The sequence below is a fragment of the Lissotriton vulgaris genome, chromosome 6, assembly GCF_964263255.1.
Source record: "Lissotriton vulgaris chromosome 6, aLisVul1.2, whole genome shotgun sequence".
Classification (NCBI taxonomy): Eukaryota; Metazoa; Chordata; class Amphibia; order Caudata; family Salamandridae; genus Lissotriton; species Lissotriton vulgaris.
The window spans coordinates 459,378,936-459,398,313 of NC_141694.1; the positions used below are offsets into that span (position 1 = coordinate 459,378,936).

A 19,378-nucleotide genomic window follows, 5' to 3' on the forward strand; every position below is an offset into this window, starting at 1 on the left:
ACTGGTTCTGATACTTCATTTACAATAGGCTGTCCTGAAAAACCGAGGGAAACATTTTGTGAGCCTGAGAGGGGTGCCCCTGGAACTTCGTCATGACTTATTGTAGTGCGACTTGCCCCTGTGTCAATTAAAAACTTTCTGTCTTTCCCCAATACTTGACTGTGTACATAAGGACCTTCTTGATCTACAGGAATCTCGATAAGAGGCAAGCCACCTTCCCTCTCTAGGCTGTTTCATGTATATCGGGAATATTCGGGGTAAGCAGACTGGGCATACTGGTACATCTGTTGTGAGACTTGCTGAGTTGCAGCAATGGGCTGTGGCTGTGGTACTGCTACGGTCTGTGCTGTCTGTGCAGATGCATGCATAGGCTGTGTATTCTGTGTAGACTGATGCTGGTTATGGTCTTGTCTAGGCGGATGCGGTCTTTCTTTAGTTTTACCTGTCGCTATGTTATGTTTCAGAACTGCACATTCGTGTACGTAGTGACCTGGCTGTTTGCAATAATTGCATGTCCCTTTAACAGGAGCTGCAGTGTGACTTGTCTGGGTCGTACCTTTTCTGTGACTGTCGGATGGGACCGTCTGAGCTACTAACATTTTCATTTTCGTGTCTTTCATACGTTTCTGTTCCTGATCTTGTTCTTCCCTAATTCTATTCTGGTGATATTGTAACATTTGTAACATCTGGGATGGCGTATTTGCTTGCCATGTACTCTCGACCTTATACACTCTATTTTTAACTAACGGTAGGGAATTCTCGACTAACTTTGATACAAAAAGATGTGGGTACGACTCGCTACTTGGCTGGAGACCACTATTGATAATAAAACATTTCTCGAATCTTGAATAAAAGTCGCTAGTATCTTCATCTTGTTTCTGTTTACAGGACGAGATTGCGTCCCAATCTTCTTTTCTAGTTGTCAATAATCTGGGCAGGACCTGTACTATCAAACCTGGTAATGCTTTAGTTTTGTCCCCAAGGCCTAACCCTGGAATCCGTTTTTTCTCTTCGTCTTCTATTTCTGCCCAGGCAATCTTTGTGTCTCCCACCTCCCATTCCTTTTCTTTCAGTTTCTCGAATATCCCCGTAGGCAGTAATACTTTTAACATTTTCATGATATCATCATACGTGTAATCTCCCATCAGTAACATATCTTTGAGCTCTCTATGAAAACCTGCAGGGTCTTTATCATGGCACGGTACTAATTTCTTCATTTCTAACAGTTCTAATTTAGTCAGAGGCGTGTGTACATACACGCGTCTCAAAACCTTGTCCTCACCCATAACAGGGTGTACTTCTCGTAAGGGGTTCTGACTTTCAATACCACCCCCGCACTGGATATGGTACATTTTCCTCTCTGGAGGTGGGGCGGGAACATATTCAGAACTTACAAAGGTATCATATCTGCGTCGTTGTTCTAGAATTATTTGAACTAATTTGGTACTTAAGCCTCTCCATCTATCCATCAGTAGTGCTTCCAGTGTCTCGTGTAAGGGACCTGGATCGGAATAATGTTTTCTGTATTTGATGAGAAGGTGCTGAATCATGTATACACCTGCTAATTTCTGTTCGTCGGGGGAGAGGTTCAAAAATGTCTGTGCTACGGTATCATCATTATATATGTCGGCATTCTCGGCCCACGATACAGCTGATCGGGCTAGTTCTTGTTCATCCATGGAATTGAGTACATGGTACCCAACTCGATCTCGAAGCCTTTTATCAGTCTCCTGGAACTGATGCTCAGCAGAATTCGGATTCATCAAGGCAGAGAAGAAAACTCTCTTGCTCTCCGGACGGACACCTTTCCTAAGGTAGTTTCCCCTACCTACATATGCTATAATGTCTGTAGACTTTCCTGATGTCTCATCTTCATTTTCTTCCTCGGAGGAAGTTTTATCAGTTGCTTCTTGATGCGCAGTTAATACTGCCTTTCTAATTTTCTGGGACATAGCGGCTATGCAAGTCCCCTTGTCATGTTTTGCTTCGGCTATATTTTGGCCCCACTTGTTCAATACGTCTAATTCACTCTGATCTGTTCCAGGCCTGTCTCGTTCTCTTATTACACAATTAATGAAGAATCGTAATATCTGTTTTTGAATGTCTACTTTCTGTTTATACATGGCAGCTTGGACACTGTCGGGGTCTTTCCCTGTCTGTATGAATTTGTATAGTCTGTCGAGGGCTTCCTGCATTCCCACACAGCATACCAAGCTGTCGGTGGCTGATCTTAAGCGCAGTGATGCTAATACCATTAGATCGTCTGTTCCGGGTACTGGATCATATCTGCAGAATGACATCCTATCTTTCAATGCCTCAAGCCGGGATGAGTAGTGGGGAGACTGGAAAGGATTCTGTGTGTCCTTTAAATGCAATCTGTGTGTCGGTGGCGGGGTCTGTAGACCCGCTGTCGTACCTCCTGAGGCGGATGCTTGGGCATTATCTCTCCGCGGAGTCTGTATCTGAACGTGAACTTGTTGTTTAGGTGGATCAGGCAAACGTGGTTTCGGTAGGTCAGTTTTGAGTAGGGGAAGTGGCGGGGCTGGCGGAACAGGAGAAGTCTGTTGTGGTACCGGCGGAACGTGACCTGGGGGTGGAGTACCACCCCCGTCCCTGTCTGCAGGCAGGGCGCGAACAGGCAGATTGGTGTAGGCTGGTGCTACATCATCTAGATAGGAATTTAGGAATATGTCTTTAGTAGTCTTGTGCATTACTTTAGTTGGAACCAATGGTGACGGCAAATTTTTCGGTATTTCTGAGATGGCGTCAGGGGTACCTTCGGCCAAAAGATACATGTTATTTACTTGGCTCGTTTGGGTGCGATCTATTTGTTCTAATTTTACTCGAATTCCCTCAGTAACTAATACGTTTCTTGGGCCTTTTCTGATTCTTGAAGTCTGTCTTCTCTACGGAGTGCTCTTTCAGCACGCTTACGTGATTCCTTACGCCAAAATTCTATGGCGTCTTTCTGAGATTGTCTGGCTTTCTTTTTCCGTAATATTTCTTCTACCTTTATGATGCACTCGGCATCCCATGTTCCGTTAACTGGCCATCGGTATCTTTCCTCTAGGTGCTTGGTATAATCGGTCCATAACTCTAGATACAGGATGGCGTCTATGCCATGTTTATTGTACATAAAATTACCTGGAGTGTCCCTAGGGGGGATTGGAATCTCTTCCTCTAATATCCCTTTCCTAGTCCCTATCTGCCTTAACTTGTTGAAAAACGGCATTGTGCCTACTTGATACTGTAATGCTTGATCCTTGATACTTAATGTCGACTGTAACTATTTATACAAGAAAACACAATAATGCACAAAAACAATCACATTCATACCACGACATTAATTACATGAAAACGTAAAGACATAGCTAACTTCCCCCTACTCTGAATGTACCGCTCAACGATACAGATACACTGCTGTAACAGTGCAGAAATTCGGAATACTTTATATACTGCTAAACAGTACAGATACACTGCCTAAAAACAGTGCAGACCGGACTTGCGTACCCAAACCCGTCTAGATACGACCCAGCAATGGTACTCACCGGGAAGCACGGAAAACAGAAGGCCTCGGAAAACTCGACTGGACTCGGCTCGGAACTTCGGAAAACTTCGGAGAACTTCGGAAAACTTCGGAAACCTGGTGGGCCTCTTCACACCTCGGACCTTGCTTCTTTCGGCTGGGCTCTGGTCGGGATCCTCCGCACTCCTCACCGCCTCGTCTGGGCACTGATTGCAGTCTTCGTCACCTCCGTGTGTCAGAGGGGGATGCAGGAAGTCCTGCCAGTACACGTGTAGTCCGTCTAACTGATGGCAGGGGACACGGATTGCAACGCACCTTCCGGCGCGTGAGGTGGGGGAGGGGTCCCTGTTCGGGCGCCAAAATGATGTAAATAATTAATTTACTCTCTTAATTTCTATGCAGGTAAGTACTTAATTAATGATAACTCAATCAGAATGAAGGAAAACAGAGTCCGTGGTGTAAGAGTTTCTAAGGGTTTTATTCCTCATAAAGGAATCAGGATATCATGTTCTGACCACCACACAGGGTGTCAGAAGGGATAGATGAGCGCGCTCACGTTTATTGACAATACATAGCTTATATACTTGATTTACATCATAATGTTCAATGTAAGAGGCGTAACAGCTGAGAGAAAACAAGATAACAGTATACACGTGGTACTAGTACATCATCAAGAGGCGTAAACTAGGCGTAAACTAGGGGTGTGTGCTAGAAACGTCACTGATAGGTGACGCAAATGGGTGGCACCAAGGGGTGGTGCTAACAGAATGTTGCAATGTCAGCAGAAATCGGAAGCTTGGATGCGCGCGCAGCTGCATGACGTGTGATAGACGGGGTGCAGGGGACTTGACATTTACACTGACGGAAAGAGACAGAAGTCTGGCATGTCAGATCAACTTGTGCTTCTATCATATCTGATATCTGATGTTTAGGAACTAAGCTATCTGGGCAGAAAGGTCTCTAGAGCAGAAGCTATTCTATACTTGCTGTGAGTGCGTGTATAAGCGCCTGAGTGTCTGTATGAGAAGCGTGGGGGCATGGGGCCTTCCATGGAAGCATGGCAACAGAGGCTATGAATTACTTGCATAGAGACAGATCGGCCCTTTAGCCCTGTAGCTGAGGAAGGATGTTTACTGAAACTAGCAGGCTGGAATGTATCTTCGGGGAGGAAAACAGATAACTCGAAGGTTATAGTCAATCTTGGCAGGCAGCAGGCTGAGCTGAGCACGGAGGGCCGCGCTAGAAGTAAGTCATAGTTCACGGGTACGGGGGCTGCTTGGGCAGGGGCCCTCGCAGTCAGAAGCCAGAAAAGAGGCTCGGTGGCAGAGATTCAGGGCCTACTTTCAGCCAGGCTGAAAAACGTAGGAATACACTTCAAAAAGACGTTGGCATAGCATACTTAGGAACGGACCATCGAACCCATTCATGGTGGGTCTGAAAGAGGACAAGTTAACGTTGGACGCAAATGTATTTGCGTCTTCATAGCTGGCACAGGAGGGAAGTTACATGCACTTTTAACTCGTACATGGAGTCGGTGGGGTACTCGCTAGGGAACACAACATGACCATAAAATTTATATTACCTCAGCCTGGACAAAGGGTTTCCTGCCTTGGGAGGTGCGAGCACCACCCCAGACAGGATTTTGTGTATTGGGTAGGACAGGGCTGAATGGAATCAGACATGCCCGGGGCACACAAGGTGTCCCCGTGCATAGGCCAGTCCAAACCGGTTCTGGGGCCTTCCAGCCCCAGTCCTGGCGCGGAGCTGGACAAAGGAAAGGGGGTGTAACCGCCCCCCTTCCTGGTTCCTCCCAGAGGAGGGACCTAGTAGGTGATCCACCCCCTAGATTGGGAATAAGAGGGGGAGCAGTGCCATTGCACAGCAGATCATCCCGAAATCAACTTTAAACAAGAAGACGACTGGACTTCGACATTCTGCTGCACAGAAGACTGAAGAAGAATCTCCCTTGTGGCCTAGGAGTGGCCACCCTGTGAACACAGGTACCAACCAGCAACTCGACGTCTGCTTTGCCGCCGCCTCCCGCCGGAGACCGAGCCCAGAGCCCGACAAGAACCAGACTCCCAGACCTCTCAGAGCCCGATCCACAGTCCCTGCGAAGAAGGGACCCGTGGAGGCACCGAGTGACGTGGGACCGGACCTCTTGAAAGACACTCGAAAAGCTGACTGCGCAGCTTCTGAGGCATCCTCGACGTTGTGCTTTGGGGATTGAGAGCCCCCACCACCTAGCAGCCCTTGCCCCGAAGATCAGCCCTCCAGCATCTCCACGATCTGCGTGGGGCCCTTTTGCATTGTGCCACTTGACGCGCCATCCCGGCCACTAGCCACGTGGTCAGCGGCCATCTTGGCGACGAACCCGAAGATTTAAACAGCAGGTCTGGTTGCTCCAGACCTACCCAAGCTCCTGTGAAAAGGAGCACCCTCTCTGACCTTGCTGGTCCGAGTGAACAGCATCTTTCAACTTCTGCGTGGCTTGCATTTGCCAAGGCCTGTTTGCTCCGATCAGGTCGCCGACACCGCCAACAGCGAGAAGCCTACGTGGGACAGCTCGTGACCGACTCCTGGACGTCCTCGACCCCGGGTATCCACGTGGCTGCAGAAAGAAGCTACCCGACAACGCCTGTTTGCACCCGACATCGCCTGGTTCCAATCTGGTTCCACGGTAGTCACTGGCTAGTGACTTTGAACACTGTCCCCTCTGCTTTCAGGTCTTCACATCTTCAGATCCACCCTTGGATCCACCGGAACTCTTCTCATCGAGCCGCCTGCAGCATCTTCAGCTCCAAGCACCATCGACCAGCGTGACGAAACCCGACACAACTTCGACCCTGTGCACCCGCTTCCTGTGGGTGAGGTAACTCAGCTCCGCCGGTGCTCCTGCACTGGTACACATCCCAAGGGCCTGTGTTTTAAGTTTCAGCTCCGTAGGTCACTTGGAAGGTTCCTAACTTTCTAACTTTGTGCTTTTTACGCACCATAGACTTTGTATTGAAAAGTGCGTGCACTTTGAACACTGCACCGAGTCCCGTGGGCCTTTCCCGACTTAGTTAACTCCAGTCTCGAATAGCTCCAGCGATTCCCAAGGCCCTAGGCCTCTTCACTTTCCTATTGGTACCTCTTATACCACTTTCTTAGTATATGGTTTAGGTGGCCCCTAGGGCTCATCCATATTGTGCAACTTTTGTGTATTTTAAACTGTCTTGTGATTTAACGCTTGTGCTTCTGTGCTCATAAAGAGTCCAGGGGATTTTATAGTTAATAAATCAATATATATTTTCAATATATATCTGTGTGGTGTCCCTTTCATTTGGTATTCAAGGGGGTTGTGTATGGTATAACAGCTGGCTTCACATGCCTTTCAGAGTTTAGCCTAAGACTGCTTTGTCCACGTTACCACTAGGATAACTGGTCTACAAGGTTGAATTACAACCATCATCATAAGGGTTGCTTGGCATGGTACAAAGTGATCACTAGAACTAGTGAGCATTATATACCAGGCCAACTTCTCACATGTACTATGACTACAGATGGCGGTGACCTTTGCCGCCCTAAAAGACCCTCCAAAAACGATTAAAATTGGTCAAAACAGAGCCCGCCCTTCCCATGGAAGGTCACTCTGTACCCGTATTCCCCAGATGCGCGAGTCGCGTCACCTGCCTTGAATACGTCCCCGGCGCGCCTCACATATGAGTGGCCCACGACCCATACCACTCTCTCGCCAGTCGGTAATCCTTGACCGCTGGTCTCCTGATGTTTGGTCGACTTCCAATTCCGCCCTACGTGACAGGCTCGCAAAACTGTAATTCAAACAAAAGACAAGAAGCGTGAGTGCATGTCAATTGACTTTTACAACATGTGCAATCGCACATACCTTTTGAAGCAATTTGAGGACCAACGGCCTAGCTGTTTTACTTCCTCCGCACTCTGACCCCGGGCCGTAGCCTCAGTAGCAGCCCCTATCCTAAATGAGTGGGTCCCAAAATCGCACGGGTCCATGCCCGCGGCAGCGATTGACAGTGCAAGCACCCTCTGAAACTGAAATCTCGTCAGTGGGGTGCCATCATTGTGCCTAAGCAGGCTCTCCCCCCATCTAGCTGTCCTCAGTGCCAAGTATTCCTCTAAACACTTTATCGGACAAGTGGGGGACCCTCGTGCGCGCTGCACGACAACACTATCTCCCATAGCTTCCTGGTCTGTCTTGGACCTGGCTATCGAGATTACCATCAAATCACCCCTTATTTGTAAGTGATCCCTGCACAAGCCTCCCTCCATATCCTACTTGTTCCTTGCTACAAGCTCGCTTACCCACATAGCCCCATTGAATGCCAAGGCGAAAGCTGCTCGGAACAGAACTGCTTCGAAAGGGGAGGAGCACGTCTCATCCAGCTTTGTTAAAAGCAGAGACAATCTGTCTAAGCCAATCGGGCGCCTCGTATCCTGTTTGCGACCCTTCAAGGCGTTGCCAGCCGCGGAGGGCCTTCCTAACCAAAAAGGAACCCGTCGGGTCACTTATGCCGTGCAGCTGTGCCATGAATGAAATGGCCACCCTATGTCTATTGGCCGTTGCCGCTGATCGGCCTTCTCTGTGCAGCGCTACCAGGAACCCCAGGAAGGATTCCTCCTGCCCCCAGCTCTGTCTCCCTGTCGGACCCAAAAATGTGCAGTAGAAACGAAACTCTCCTTCGTAAGCCTTCCTTGTCCTGGGAGCTAAGCTGGCTGCCACGAGGTCTTGTAATCCGGGGTACCGCTTAGCCATAGCACTTCGGGGAATGGTGCCGCCACTAGGTCCGCTGTGGGTAGATGGCCCCTGAAAGCCTGCATTTGTGAATGGGAGAGTGCATCAGCTGCATAATTCAGTACGCCTGGCACATGTTTTGCCCTGAACTGTACATTCAATTTCATGCAACGTAAAACAATTTCTTTCAACAATCTCAAGATCCACTTGCAGCGTGCTGCCTGCTGATTAATGCACTCAACCACAGTCATATTATCAGACCAAAACACCACCGAACGGTCCCTGAAGTCGTCTGGCCATGCCATCAGAGCAACCCAAATGAGAAATAGCTCTAAGAACCCAATGTTACCTGTCAGACCGCTGGAGTGCCACCACGTCGGCCATACTTGTGCCGACCATCGGTTACCAAAGATGGCGCCAAATCCCACGCTCCCAGCCGAGTCGGTCCACAAACCTAGTTCATCCGAAGATGCTGGTGGTTTGTTCCACACAACTCGACCGTTGAAGTCCGCCAGAAATGCCAACCAAATGCGCATATCCTGGCGAACCTCTGCTGACAGTCTCGTACGGTGGTGTCCCTCCTTGAGGCCAACCATAGCTGGTGCAATAGAGCGTGAGAAGGGGCGGGCCATTGGTATCACCCTTAAGGCAAAGTTAAGCTGACCCACTGTTTGTTGTAACTGGTGCAGGGTCACTTTCTCCTTGCCCAGGCATTGCGTCAAGGAAGCCCTAAACTTGGCCACCTTTTCCATCGGTAAACGGAAACATCCTTCCACAGAATCGAGCTCAATTCCCTGAAACTCCAGTGAAGTAGATGGTCCAACCGTCTTACCTGGTGTCAATGGGACTCCGAACTCCCGCATGAGGATGCAGAAGTCCTGCAGCGCCTGCGCACATTTGGTATTGCCGGCCGCTCCCAAGAACAGGAAGTCATCTAGATAGTGCATAACGTGCCTATGCCCTGTGGCCTCGGTGAATGCCCACTCTAAAAAACAGCTCAACATTTCAAAATATGCACAAGAAATGGAGCAACCCATAGGCATGCATTTATCCATGTAATAACTCCCTTGAAACGCAAAACCTAGCAAGCGCTGGTCTTGCGGGTGTACCGGGAGCAACCTGAATGCCGATTCGATGTCCGATTTCGCCATCAGTGCTCCGGGGCCCAGGTGATTTAATATGGCAACGGCATCGTCGAACGATGCGTACCGCACCAAACAAATATCCGGGTCAAAGGCTTTGTTCACCGAGGAACCCCTTGGGGCAGACAAGTTGTGAATGAGTCTAAACTTCCCTGAGTCTTTCTTTGGAACCACCCCTAGCGGGGAACACACGAAATCCCCCACCGGCGGGCAATGAAAAGGCCCCGCCACCCGCCCCAAGCCGACTTCTTTGGAAATTTTCTTTGCTGCTACGCTTGGGTTCTGTTGGACAGATAACTGATTTTTACAAAAAGAGTCCCCCCGAAAATCCCCCTCCGGGATGTTGAAGCCATATAGGAATCCATTCCTCAACACCCCGGCGGATACATGATCAGGGTATTTGTTCAACCAAGAAGTCAGAGCCATGATATCGACAGGTGTAGGCAATCGGTTCCCAAGCATCACCTCACTCTTGCTTAGACCCTCCTTTTCCTCCCGTTCCGCTGTTCTTAGATCTACAGCTACTCTCCGGGTGTGAGGAGTTCCCACAGCCCGCACACGCATGCCTAAACCTACATGTTCCCTGGGGCCTGCTACAGTTGCCTCTATTGAAGCCCCAACAAACCCCCCGCTTCCCGCCATTTCCGCCGGTCTTGGGCTGAAATTCCCCACCGGCGCCTGCTCGAAAGGGCACCGCAGGCTTCTGACGAACTGACCCCGCCCCGATGCCGCCCGGCGAGGACGTACCCGCCGCACCAGGCAAGAGCTGCTTGTGCCATGACACCGAGTCGAGGCAGTCCCAGGTCAAAGATGTATCAAACTCTTTCGCTTTTCGGAATTTCATGTCATATCCTTTCCACTTGTCCCCCTCATACATAGTATAAAAATCCATAATCCTATTCTGGTAACAGGACAACTCGGTCAGCACTTCCGGCTTTCGTTCACCCATGACTGCCGTAAATATCGAAAAGGCCTTTACCCAATTCGCTACGGTCTCCTCGACCCTAAATTCCGCCATCTTGGCCCGACATACACTGGGGTGCCATAAATCTTTCTGGGATTTTGCATATTCCATCTCGCGATGGTCAGTCAACAATGAAAACATATTCACATATTTTTACCCCCATATCAATTCCTTTGTGGCCGCAGGGATGTGCTGGGCCACCCTTTCGCGCCTTGAAGGTAACAAACCTTCCCCTGCCATTGGCAATGTGTGCTTACCGGGTTCTACCGTCGTGTCTGCCGCCTTTTCCCAGCTAACCGTAGGTACCTGTCGCCACCTGTGGGGGAACAAGAGGAACATTCGCCGTCCCGGCTTCTCTCGACTGCCGTAACTGCTCGATTATTAGTCTAGCCTCCTCGGCCAGGTCCCCCGCGGCCACTGCCCCCGCTTTCTTCTTGAGCCAGGGTAACACTGCCGCTAACTGGATGGCCAGTTCAGGGGGCATCTCCTCATCATTAACAGGGGTAATTACAACCGGGATTGGTAAACCTATATCTGGGTTTGGTACCAGGGTGTCTGCTGGTGTGATGGGGGCGACTGGGGGCACCTCAGGAACCGGATCCTCCCTGGAAACCGCCCTCCTCTTAATACGCTTCCCCCTACCCTCAGGGACGATTCCCGGCAAGGCCGGGCCTATTACCTTCTTAGGACGGCCTGAGCTGTTCTGAGCCGCTAACTGTTTTTTAACTTCGGCCAAACCTCGACCGATCGAGTCAACTTTACCGAGTTTTCGGTCCATGATCGCCATTCGATTCGACAAGGTGCGCAGTACCTTCTCCAACTCGGAGCTCTTTCCTGCTTTTTTGCCGGCCATAGCTTCGTTTACTCTGCTCCAGTCGATCAACGAGGTCCTTCGTACTCCAAATAACTGAAAGAGAAACAACAAGATTACAAGTTCTCAAAATTGCCGCTTGTTCCGTCGAGGGCTCACGAGCAACGAGTTGGTGCAGCCTTCAGAGCACAGGAACAAGAGGACGCTTCTTCGGATTCCCGCTCTTTTATCCGTCTGCGGGAGGGCGGGGACCCTCCTCCGGTACGCCTACTGGGTGTGGTCTTCCGTGCGGGTGTCTAGGACAACCCCTCCTGGGCGGGAAAGGGCGCGCCCCGGCTACGCCACTTTGGGCATACCAGCCGAGCCACGCCCCCCGCCCAAAATGGTTTCCTGGGGGGATCGGGGCACCCATCCATACGTTCGGGGGGACCGAGTGGTCGCCCCTTTCCATTCTGATTATTGTTAGAAATGGGACCCTGGCCGGCCAAGACTCGCGTTGAGGTCAGTCAGGGATCACCATTTCTAAAGTCAGGGCAGGGGAGTCACACACCAAGGCAACCCCCACTCGCCCTCTAGGTAGCGTGGCGCGAGCAGTCTAGGCTAAACTTGGAGGCGGTATGAGTTAAGTATTTTGCGCACGCACCCCAGCAACAACACCCAAGGCCCACCACAAAGAAAGACTCTACACAAGGATATATATCAAAAATAGCCTTTGTATTTATAATAAACAAAACACATTAGATAACACACGCAAACTGTACAATGTGCCAGAGGCACGGGCAGAATTTACAAGGGGAATTATGTACAGGACAGGGCCACATGGACCACTGTCAGGGGTAGGCACTTATTAGAAAATAATGCTGGTAGATATACACTTATGTCGTAAACATAGAATGAGTAGCACCAAAATTATAAATGCAACACACATCCAGTAATCACTGGAACATTAAGGACCTCCTACGCAACCCTAACACACTGTAGGTAGATCACGCAGGTAACTAGGACCTAAGGAAGGAATACCAACACCTAAGCAATTCACTCTTAGCAAAGGGAAGGAAACCTAAACATAAAATGAACCATCAACAATCTACTATGCAGGTCACATTGAGCATAATGGATAAACATAAACAATCCTCCCTGCAGGTCACATTTAGCAAAAGGAGGTAACCATAAGAATACCTAATCAGGTCACTTTTAGAAAAGGTAAGCGGAATCAACATTTCTCTATGCAGGTTACTTTTAGCAAAGAGGGATAACCATAAGAATACCCAATCAGGTTACTTTTAGAAAAGGTACAGGTTAGAACACATGCGCAAGAAGTACATAACCAGAAATTACAATGCGCGGGGTGCACAAAGCACAACACTCAAAAGGGTCCCTCAGGCCAACTGGCCTCGAAAGGGGCAGAATGCCCTGAGTCTTAATGTCAGGGAAGCTGCGCAGGCAGCACAGCACACAAACCTAAATGTGGCAACTGTCCACTAAGTGCTGGACAGTTGTAAAACAAGATGCACAACGTGGGAGCCAGGAGGGCTCAAGAATCAAGGTGGGCAAGGAGCCTCTCAGGGGCTCGCCAAGCAAAATGGGCAAATAGAGCTCAGCGCTCTTAAAATAATCAAAATGCCCCAGAGCCTCTCCCAGGGCTCTAACTCGATGTGGGCAATGAAGAGCCTTTCTGGGGCTCATAAACAAAAAGGGCACGAGAGCCTCTCAGGGCTCAAGGAACAAAGGATGGCTCCTCTAGTTGGAGTCCCTCACGGGGGACTCAGGAAGCAGAAATGCCCCAGGAGCCTAGGGGCTCCAAACAGCTACAAGCGCGAGGTCGCGCTATGGGGGAGGGGCGGACACCGGCAATGTGTCCCGCGGCCCCTCTCCCTCCTTTCAGGCACTCACCGGGTGTCTCGCTGCTGGAGCAGCGCGGGGCTCCTCACCTCACTCGGGAGCCTCGCGGACACGGGAGCCGGCTGCTCCTCTCGCGCTCCGTCTGGCCTCGTCTCCTTTCCCTCCGCCTGACTTCCGCCGGGGCCGCCAATGGCAGCGCGGCCCTGGGGGTCAGGGGGCGGGACTTCCGGGTCGCTGCAGGCAGCGCGGCGGCCCGGCAACAGCTCTCAGTGCTCTCGGGCTGCGGCGGTGATTTCCTGGGCAATGCCGGGTGGGCACCGGCTCAAAAAGGAATACAGACCACGGGGCAATGCCGGGTGGCACCGGCCTTCAAATCGAAAATAAAGCGAGGTGGGCACTCGCTCCTCAAAAATCGGCAAATCGGTTCCAATGCCGGGTGGGCACCGGCAAGGTCAATACAGCGCTCCCAAGCGCTCAGGGGCACAGGAGAAGAGCGCTCAGCGCTAGAAATGTCAGCAAAGCGCTATGGAGCGCTGGGCCACCAGGAAAGCGCTCCTAGCGCTACAAATCCAATAAAAGCGCTTCCAGGCACAGCAACAGCTCCAGCAGGGTCTGGAGGCAGGCAGAGGGGCAAGGCAGGACCAGAGCCAGCACACTGGGTCTCCAGGCAGGGAGACAGCCAAGTGGCGGTCCTCTTGGCCCCAGCAGCAGCAGAGCCCCCTCTGGCAAGGTCCAAAGCAGAACAGAGAACAACTTGTATGGGGACACAGCCCCTTCTTATACAGCAAAACCCCTTTGTCTCAAGGATGCAGGATGGAGGGAAAACCAGTCGCAGCTGGTTCTGAAGTACTCTGTTTACCTCAACCACCCTCTCTATTCACTGGCAGGGCTAGGGCCATCAGTCGCACTACAGGGGGTGGAGCCAGCATTGTCTGGGGAAAGTCCAGGCCCATCAGGGACCAGGGGCACTCCTCCCAAGCCATCAAGCATGCTAATCTCACACTCGCCACCGGGCAGACCCATCCAGCCTTCCTGGAGCCAGGCTCACCAGCCAGCTCCAGCCAATCACACTGCAGGCATATTTTACAGTAATATGCCAAGTCCACGAAATGGCATTTCTACACATGCCACACTCACGCAACATACACCATTGCGAAGCATTCATTCCCACGAACACGCACATACCAAACTCGAGGCATGCACTCCCCACACATCAGGAACGACTAGGGACACAGACATTCCCCATGCATCCCTATGGGAGAGCAGGCCAGCCTAACTACATGCACGCACTTTACTCTGGGACACAGAGAAAAAGTGCGCACAGACCAGAAAATCATCCACGCATATCACAAATTAAAATCAAAAAGATTAGGGGTGAACCTGCCGTAAGGGCCAAGTCCAACACAACCCCCTTCCAGCCAAAACGCAGGGCAGACCAATCACCACCGTGATGGGCTTACCTGCTTGGGGCGATAAAACACGGATGCGGGCCCGCAACTGCAGGGACACCCTCCTGTTTTATGCCACTGTGAACCCCTGGGGTTCTTTCTAAAACTACGGTAGGGACTCACTGGATTACCCCACTGGTAATCTCCAGCTGCCCTCTGCGAGGACCAGGCCCTAGGCCATCCAGGTGCCACTGGATCCTGCCAACTCACCAAGTGGGGGGTAGTAACCCCTGGCACATAATAGCCATGCTCCACTCTTCCTGTCTGCAAGTCAGGGCTAGACTGCCACTGGTTCTCCAGCCTAGGGTCTACAACCTTAGGTGGACCAGGAGTCTCAGGGAAGGCTCTCCTCCCCTTACCTCTTCTCCTAGGGTTCCTCCTCCTCCTGCGAGGGGTACCCTCTAAACACCATTCTCCCAACCTAGGGTTTAACCCCTCAGGTGGTACCGGGGTCAGAGGTGGGCTTACCCACCCTCTGCACCCCCTTCCAGAGTCCTGCTCCCTCCCAACCGGGGCGGTACCTCTTGAGATAGAACTGGTCAGGACACTGATTACAGTGCTCCCACCCTTCAGGTCAGGCAAACCCTGAACCTGGACCTCCAACCTCCGGTCTAGAACCTTTGGTGGAATCACTGCCTGGCACTCCAGGACTTCTGAGGACTCACAGGTCACTCCCAAATCACTCCTTTCACTGGACTTCTGTACTCTCCCTCCCGGAGCAGTACTGCCAGACTCCACAACTACAGAAGCTCCGCTCACAGATGCTCCAGGTCCTCCACACACTAGGAGATCTCCCTCAAGTGGACTAACAGGTAAGCATAGGTCCCCACCCTGGTGTTCCCTAAAGAAACCATCCAGGCTCTGAGGCAGGGCTTCGGGCATCTGGGGACTCTCGGTCTCACACTCACTTCCGCTCCACTGATACAGACAGCAAGCCCCTACACCCTCCTCACTATACTGAGACCTAGCTGGGCTACTCTCACCCTCCTCCACAACGCTGGGTTGGAGAAAACCTGACCCACTATTATTGGAATCACTCACTAGCGGCGCTAAGGAACCTCTTGCACTCTCCCATCGGTCCGCTTCTGCTGCAAGCTCACATGCAATAAACGATCCAAACTCCAACAGGTGCTGGCGCAACTCTGGCACACAATACCTGAGCAGGTGCTCTGTGACAACCATGCAAAACAATCCGCCAGACTTGTCGTTCACGTGAGCCTTTTCCCAATCAAACAGTGCTCCACAACACTCATCCTCAAAGTCTTCCCAAGACTGATGAGGCAGTTTCCTAAGTCTCCTGAACTTCAACCCAAACTCTTCTGCGGGGGAAACAGGAACCGTACTCGGGGAACTGGGAGTGGGACTGTCAACACCAACACTTAAAAAGCTGCCACCACTGGACTCCACCCTCCCTGGGGAATCCAGACACTTACACATGCACTCAGGGGGTAACCTACTCTCTTGGGCTACCTTCTCCCTGAACAAGGCCCTCTCAGCCTCTAGCTTGGCAAGCTCCAACCTGAGCTGTTCCATCGCTAGCTGATGCTCCCTCTCTTCCTTCCTATCCAACCACTCCTCTGGGGACAGGGAAAGGGATGGGGCGCTGGTACTGACACTGGACCCAGCAAGGGACTCCCTATCTATGGGGTCATCACTCTCTGCTGACATCCATCCACTGTCATCACCATCCAACTCACATTCATCACCAGAATCTTCAGGGCTCCCCACAGACTCACCACCCTCATGGCGTGCGGCCCGGGCCCTATCTCTCTCTCTATGCTCGAGATCCCACTGACCCTTTTGCCACAGGATCAGGCTGTCCCTAAGCTGGGACTGAGTAACCAACTCACTCACCTCTATGCCTCCCTTTTCGCAGAATCTGACCAGCTCTAGTCTACTGTACCTAAACAGACTACAGAGATCAAAAACTGGCTCCATTTTGGCGGACGTTCTCAGGAAAAGTTTGACACAGTGAACCTGGGGGTCTGAGCTAAACAGGAGAATACAATCACAAAATTCAGCAAGATTCCTAACTCAGAACTTGCACTCCACTGTCCAGCGTAACACACACTCATTCACACACAACCCTCCCCTCGGACTGGTAAAGCAGTTTCTACCACCCCTGATTCTCTCAACCTGACCACTAGTGACACAGGTACCAAACTCTGGGAGCAGGGCGGGGAACAAGGTACTGGACAAAATACAAATGACACCTTTCAGGAGAAGCAAAACTGAACTTCACCTAAAAAACAATAATCCCCAAAAATGCGGTTATCTAAAAAAGGCAGAGCTTTGAAGTGTGGCCTGTCGCCACTGTGGTACAGCGCAAACACAAATCCTTATCCTCACCGCTTGCCGCCAATGTTAGAAACGGGACCCTGGCCGGCCAAGACTCGCGTCGAGGTCAGTCAGGGATCACCATTTCTAAAGTCAGGGCAGGGGAGTCACACACCAAGGCAACCCCCACTCGCCCTCTAGGTAGCGTGGCGCGAGCAGTCTAGGCTAAACTTGGAGGCGGTATGAGTTAAGTATTTTGCGCACGCACCCCAGCAACAACACCCAAGGCCCACCACAAAGAAAGACTCTACACAAGGATATATATCGAAAAATAGCCTTTGTATTTATAATAAACAAAACACATTAGATAACACACGCAAACTGTACAATGTGCCAGAGGCACGGGCAGAATTTACAAGGGGAATTATGTACAGGACAGGGCCACATGGACCACTGTCAGGGGTAGGCACTTATTAGAAAATAATACTGGTAGATATACACTTATGTCGTAAACATAGAATGAGTAGCACCAAAATTATAAATGCAACACACATCCAGTAATCACTGGAACATTAAGGACCTCCTACGCAACCCTAACACACTGTAGGTAGATCACGCAGGTAACTAGGACCTAAGGAAGGAATACCAACACCTAAGCAATTCACTCTTAGCAAAGGGAAGGAAACCTAAACATAAAATGAACCATCAACAATCTACTATGCAGGTCACATTGAGCATAATGGATAAACATAAACAATCCTCCCTGCAGGTCACATTTAGCAAAAGGAGATAACCATAAGAATACCTAATCAGGTCACTTTTAGAAAAGGTAAGCGGAATCAACATTTCTCTATGCAGGTTACTTTTAGCAAAGAGGGATAACCATAAGAATACCCAATCAGGTTACTTTTAGAAAAGATACAGGTTAGAACACATACGCAAGAATTACATAACCAGAAATTACAATGCGCGGGGTGCACAAAGCACAACACTCAAAAGGGTCCCTCAGGCCAACTGGCCTCGAAAGGGGCGGAATGCCCTGAGTCTTAATGTCAGGGAAGCTGCGCAGGCAGCACAGCACACAAACCTAAACGTGGCAACTGTCCACTAAGTGCTGGACAGTTGTAAAACAAGATGCACAACGTGGGAGCCAGGAGGGCTCAAGAATCAAGGTGGGCAAGGAGCCTCTCAGGGGCTCGCCAAGCAAAATGGGCAAATAGAGCTCAGCGCTCTTAAAATAATCAAAATGCCCCCAGAGCCTCTCCCAGGGCTCTAACTCGATGTGGGCAATGAAGAGCCTTTCTGGGGCTCATAAACAAATAGGGCACGAGAGCCTCTCAGGGCTCAAGGAACAAAGGATGGCTCCTCTAGTTGGAGTTCCTCACGGGGGACTCAGGAAGCAGAAATGCCCCAGGAGCCTCGGGGCTCCAAACAGCTACAAGCGCGAGGTCGCGCTATGGGGGAGGGGCGGACACCGGCAATGTGTCCCGCGGCACCTCTCTCTCCTTTCAGGCACTCACCGGGTGTCTCGCTGCTGGAGCAGCGCGGGGCTCCTCACCTCACTCGGGAGCCTCGCGGACACGGGAGCCGGCTGCTCCTCTCGCGCTCCGCCTGGCCTCGTCTCCTTTCTCTCCGCCTGACTTCCGCCGGGGCCGCCAATGGCAGCGCGGCCCTGGGGGTCAGGGGGCGGTACTTCCGGGTCGCTGCAGGCAGCGCGGCGGCCCGGCAACAGCTCTCAGTGCTCTCGGGCTGCGGCGGTGATTTCCTGGGCAATGCCGGGTGGGCACCGGCTCAAAAAGGAATACAGACCACGGGGCAATGCCGGGTGGCACCGGCCTTCAAATCGAAAATAAAGCGAGGTGGGCACTCGCTCCTCAAAAATCGGCAAATCAGTTCCAATGCCGGGTGGGCACCGGCAAGGTCAATACAGCGCTCCCAAGCGCTCAGGGGCACAGGAGAAGCGCGCTCAGCGCTAGAAATGTCAGCAAAGCGCTATGGAGCGCTGGGCCACCAGGAAAGCGCTCCTAGCGCTACAAATCCAATAAAAGCGCTTCCAGGCACAGCAACAGCTCCAGCAGGGTCTGGAGGCAGGCAGAGGGGCAAGGCAGGGCCAGAGCCAGCACACTGGGTCTCCAGGCAGAGAGACAGCCAAGTGGCGGTCCTCTTGGCCCCAGCAGCAGCAGAGCCCCCTCTGGCAAGGTCCAAAGCAGAACAGAGAACAACTTGTATGGGGACACAGCCCCTTCTTATACAGCAAAACCCCTTTGTCTCAAGGGTGCAGGGTGGAGGGAAAACCAGTCGCAGCTGGTTCTGAAGTACTCTGTTTACCTCAACCACCCTCTCTATTCACTGGCAGGGCTAGGGCCATCAGTCGCACTACAGGGGGTGGAGCCAGCATTGTCTGGGGAAAGTCCAGGCCCATCAGGGACCAGGGGCACTCCTCCCAAGCCATCAAGCATGCTAATCTCACACTCACCACCGGGCAGACCCATCCAGCCTTCCAGGAGCCAGGCTCACCAGCCAGCTCCAGCCAATCACACTGCAGGCATATTTTACAGTAATATGCCAAGTCCACGAAATGGCATTTCTACACATGCCACACTCACGCAACATAC

The 19,378-nt window shown here is 51.4% G+C and overlaps 1 protein-coding gene across 1 annotated transcript in view; it reads right to left on the minus strand.

Moving 5' to 3' along the window:
• Positions 1-19,378, minus strand: part of LOC147707455 (uncharacterized) — a 504,820-nt gene that overhangs the window by 23,442 nt on the left and 462,000 nt on the right. Inside the window, exon 2 of the mRNA XM_086925648.1 lies at positions 1,206-2,803. Coding sequence (XP_086781774.1) covers positions 1,206-2,795 — 1,590 coding nt within the window. The 5' untranslated portion in view covers positions 2,796-2,803. The remainder of the gene's footprint in view (positions 1-1,205; positions 2,804-19,378) is intronic.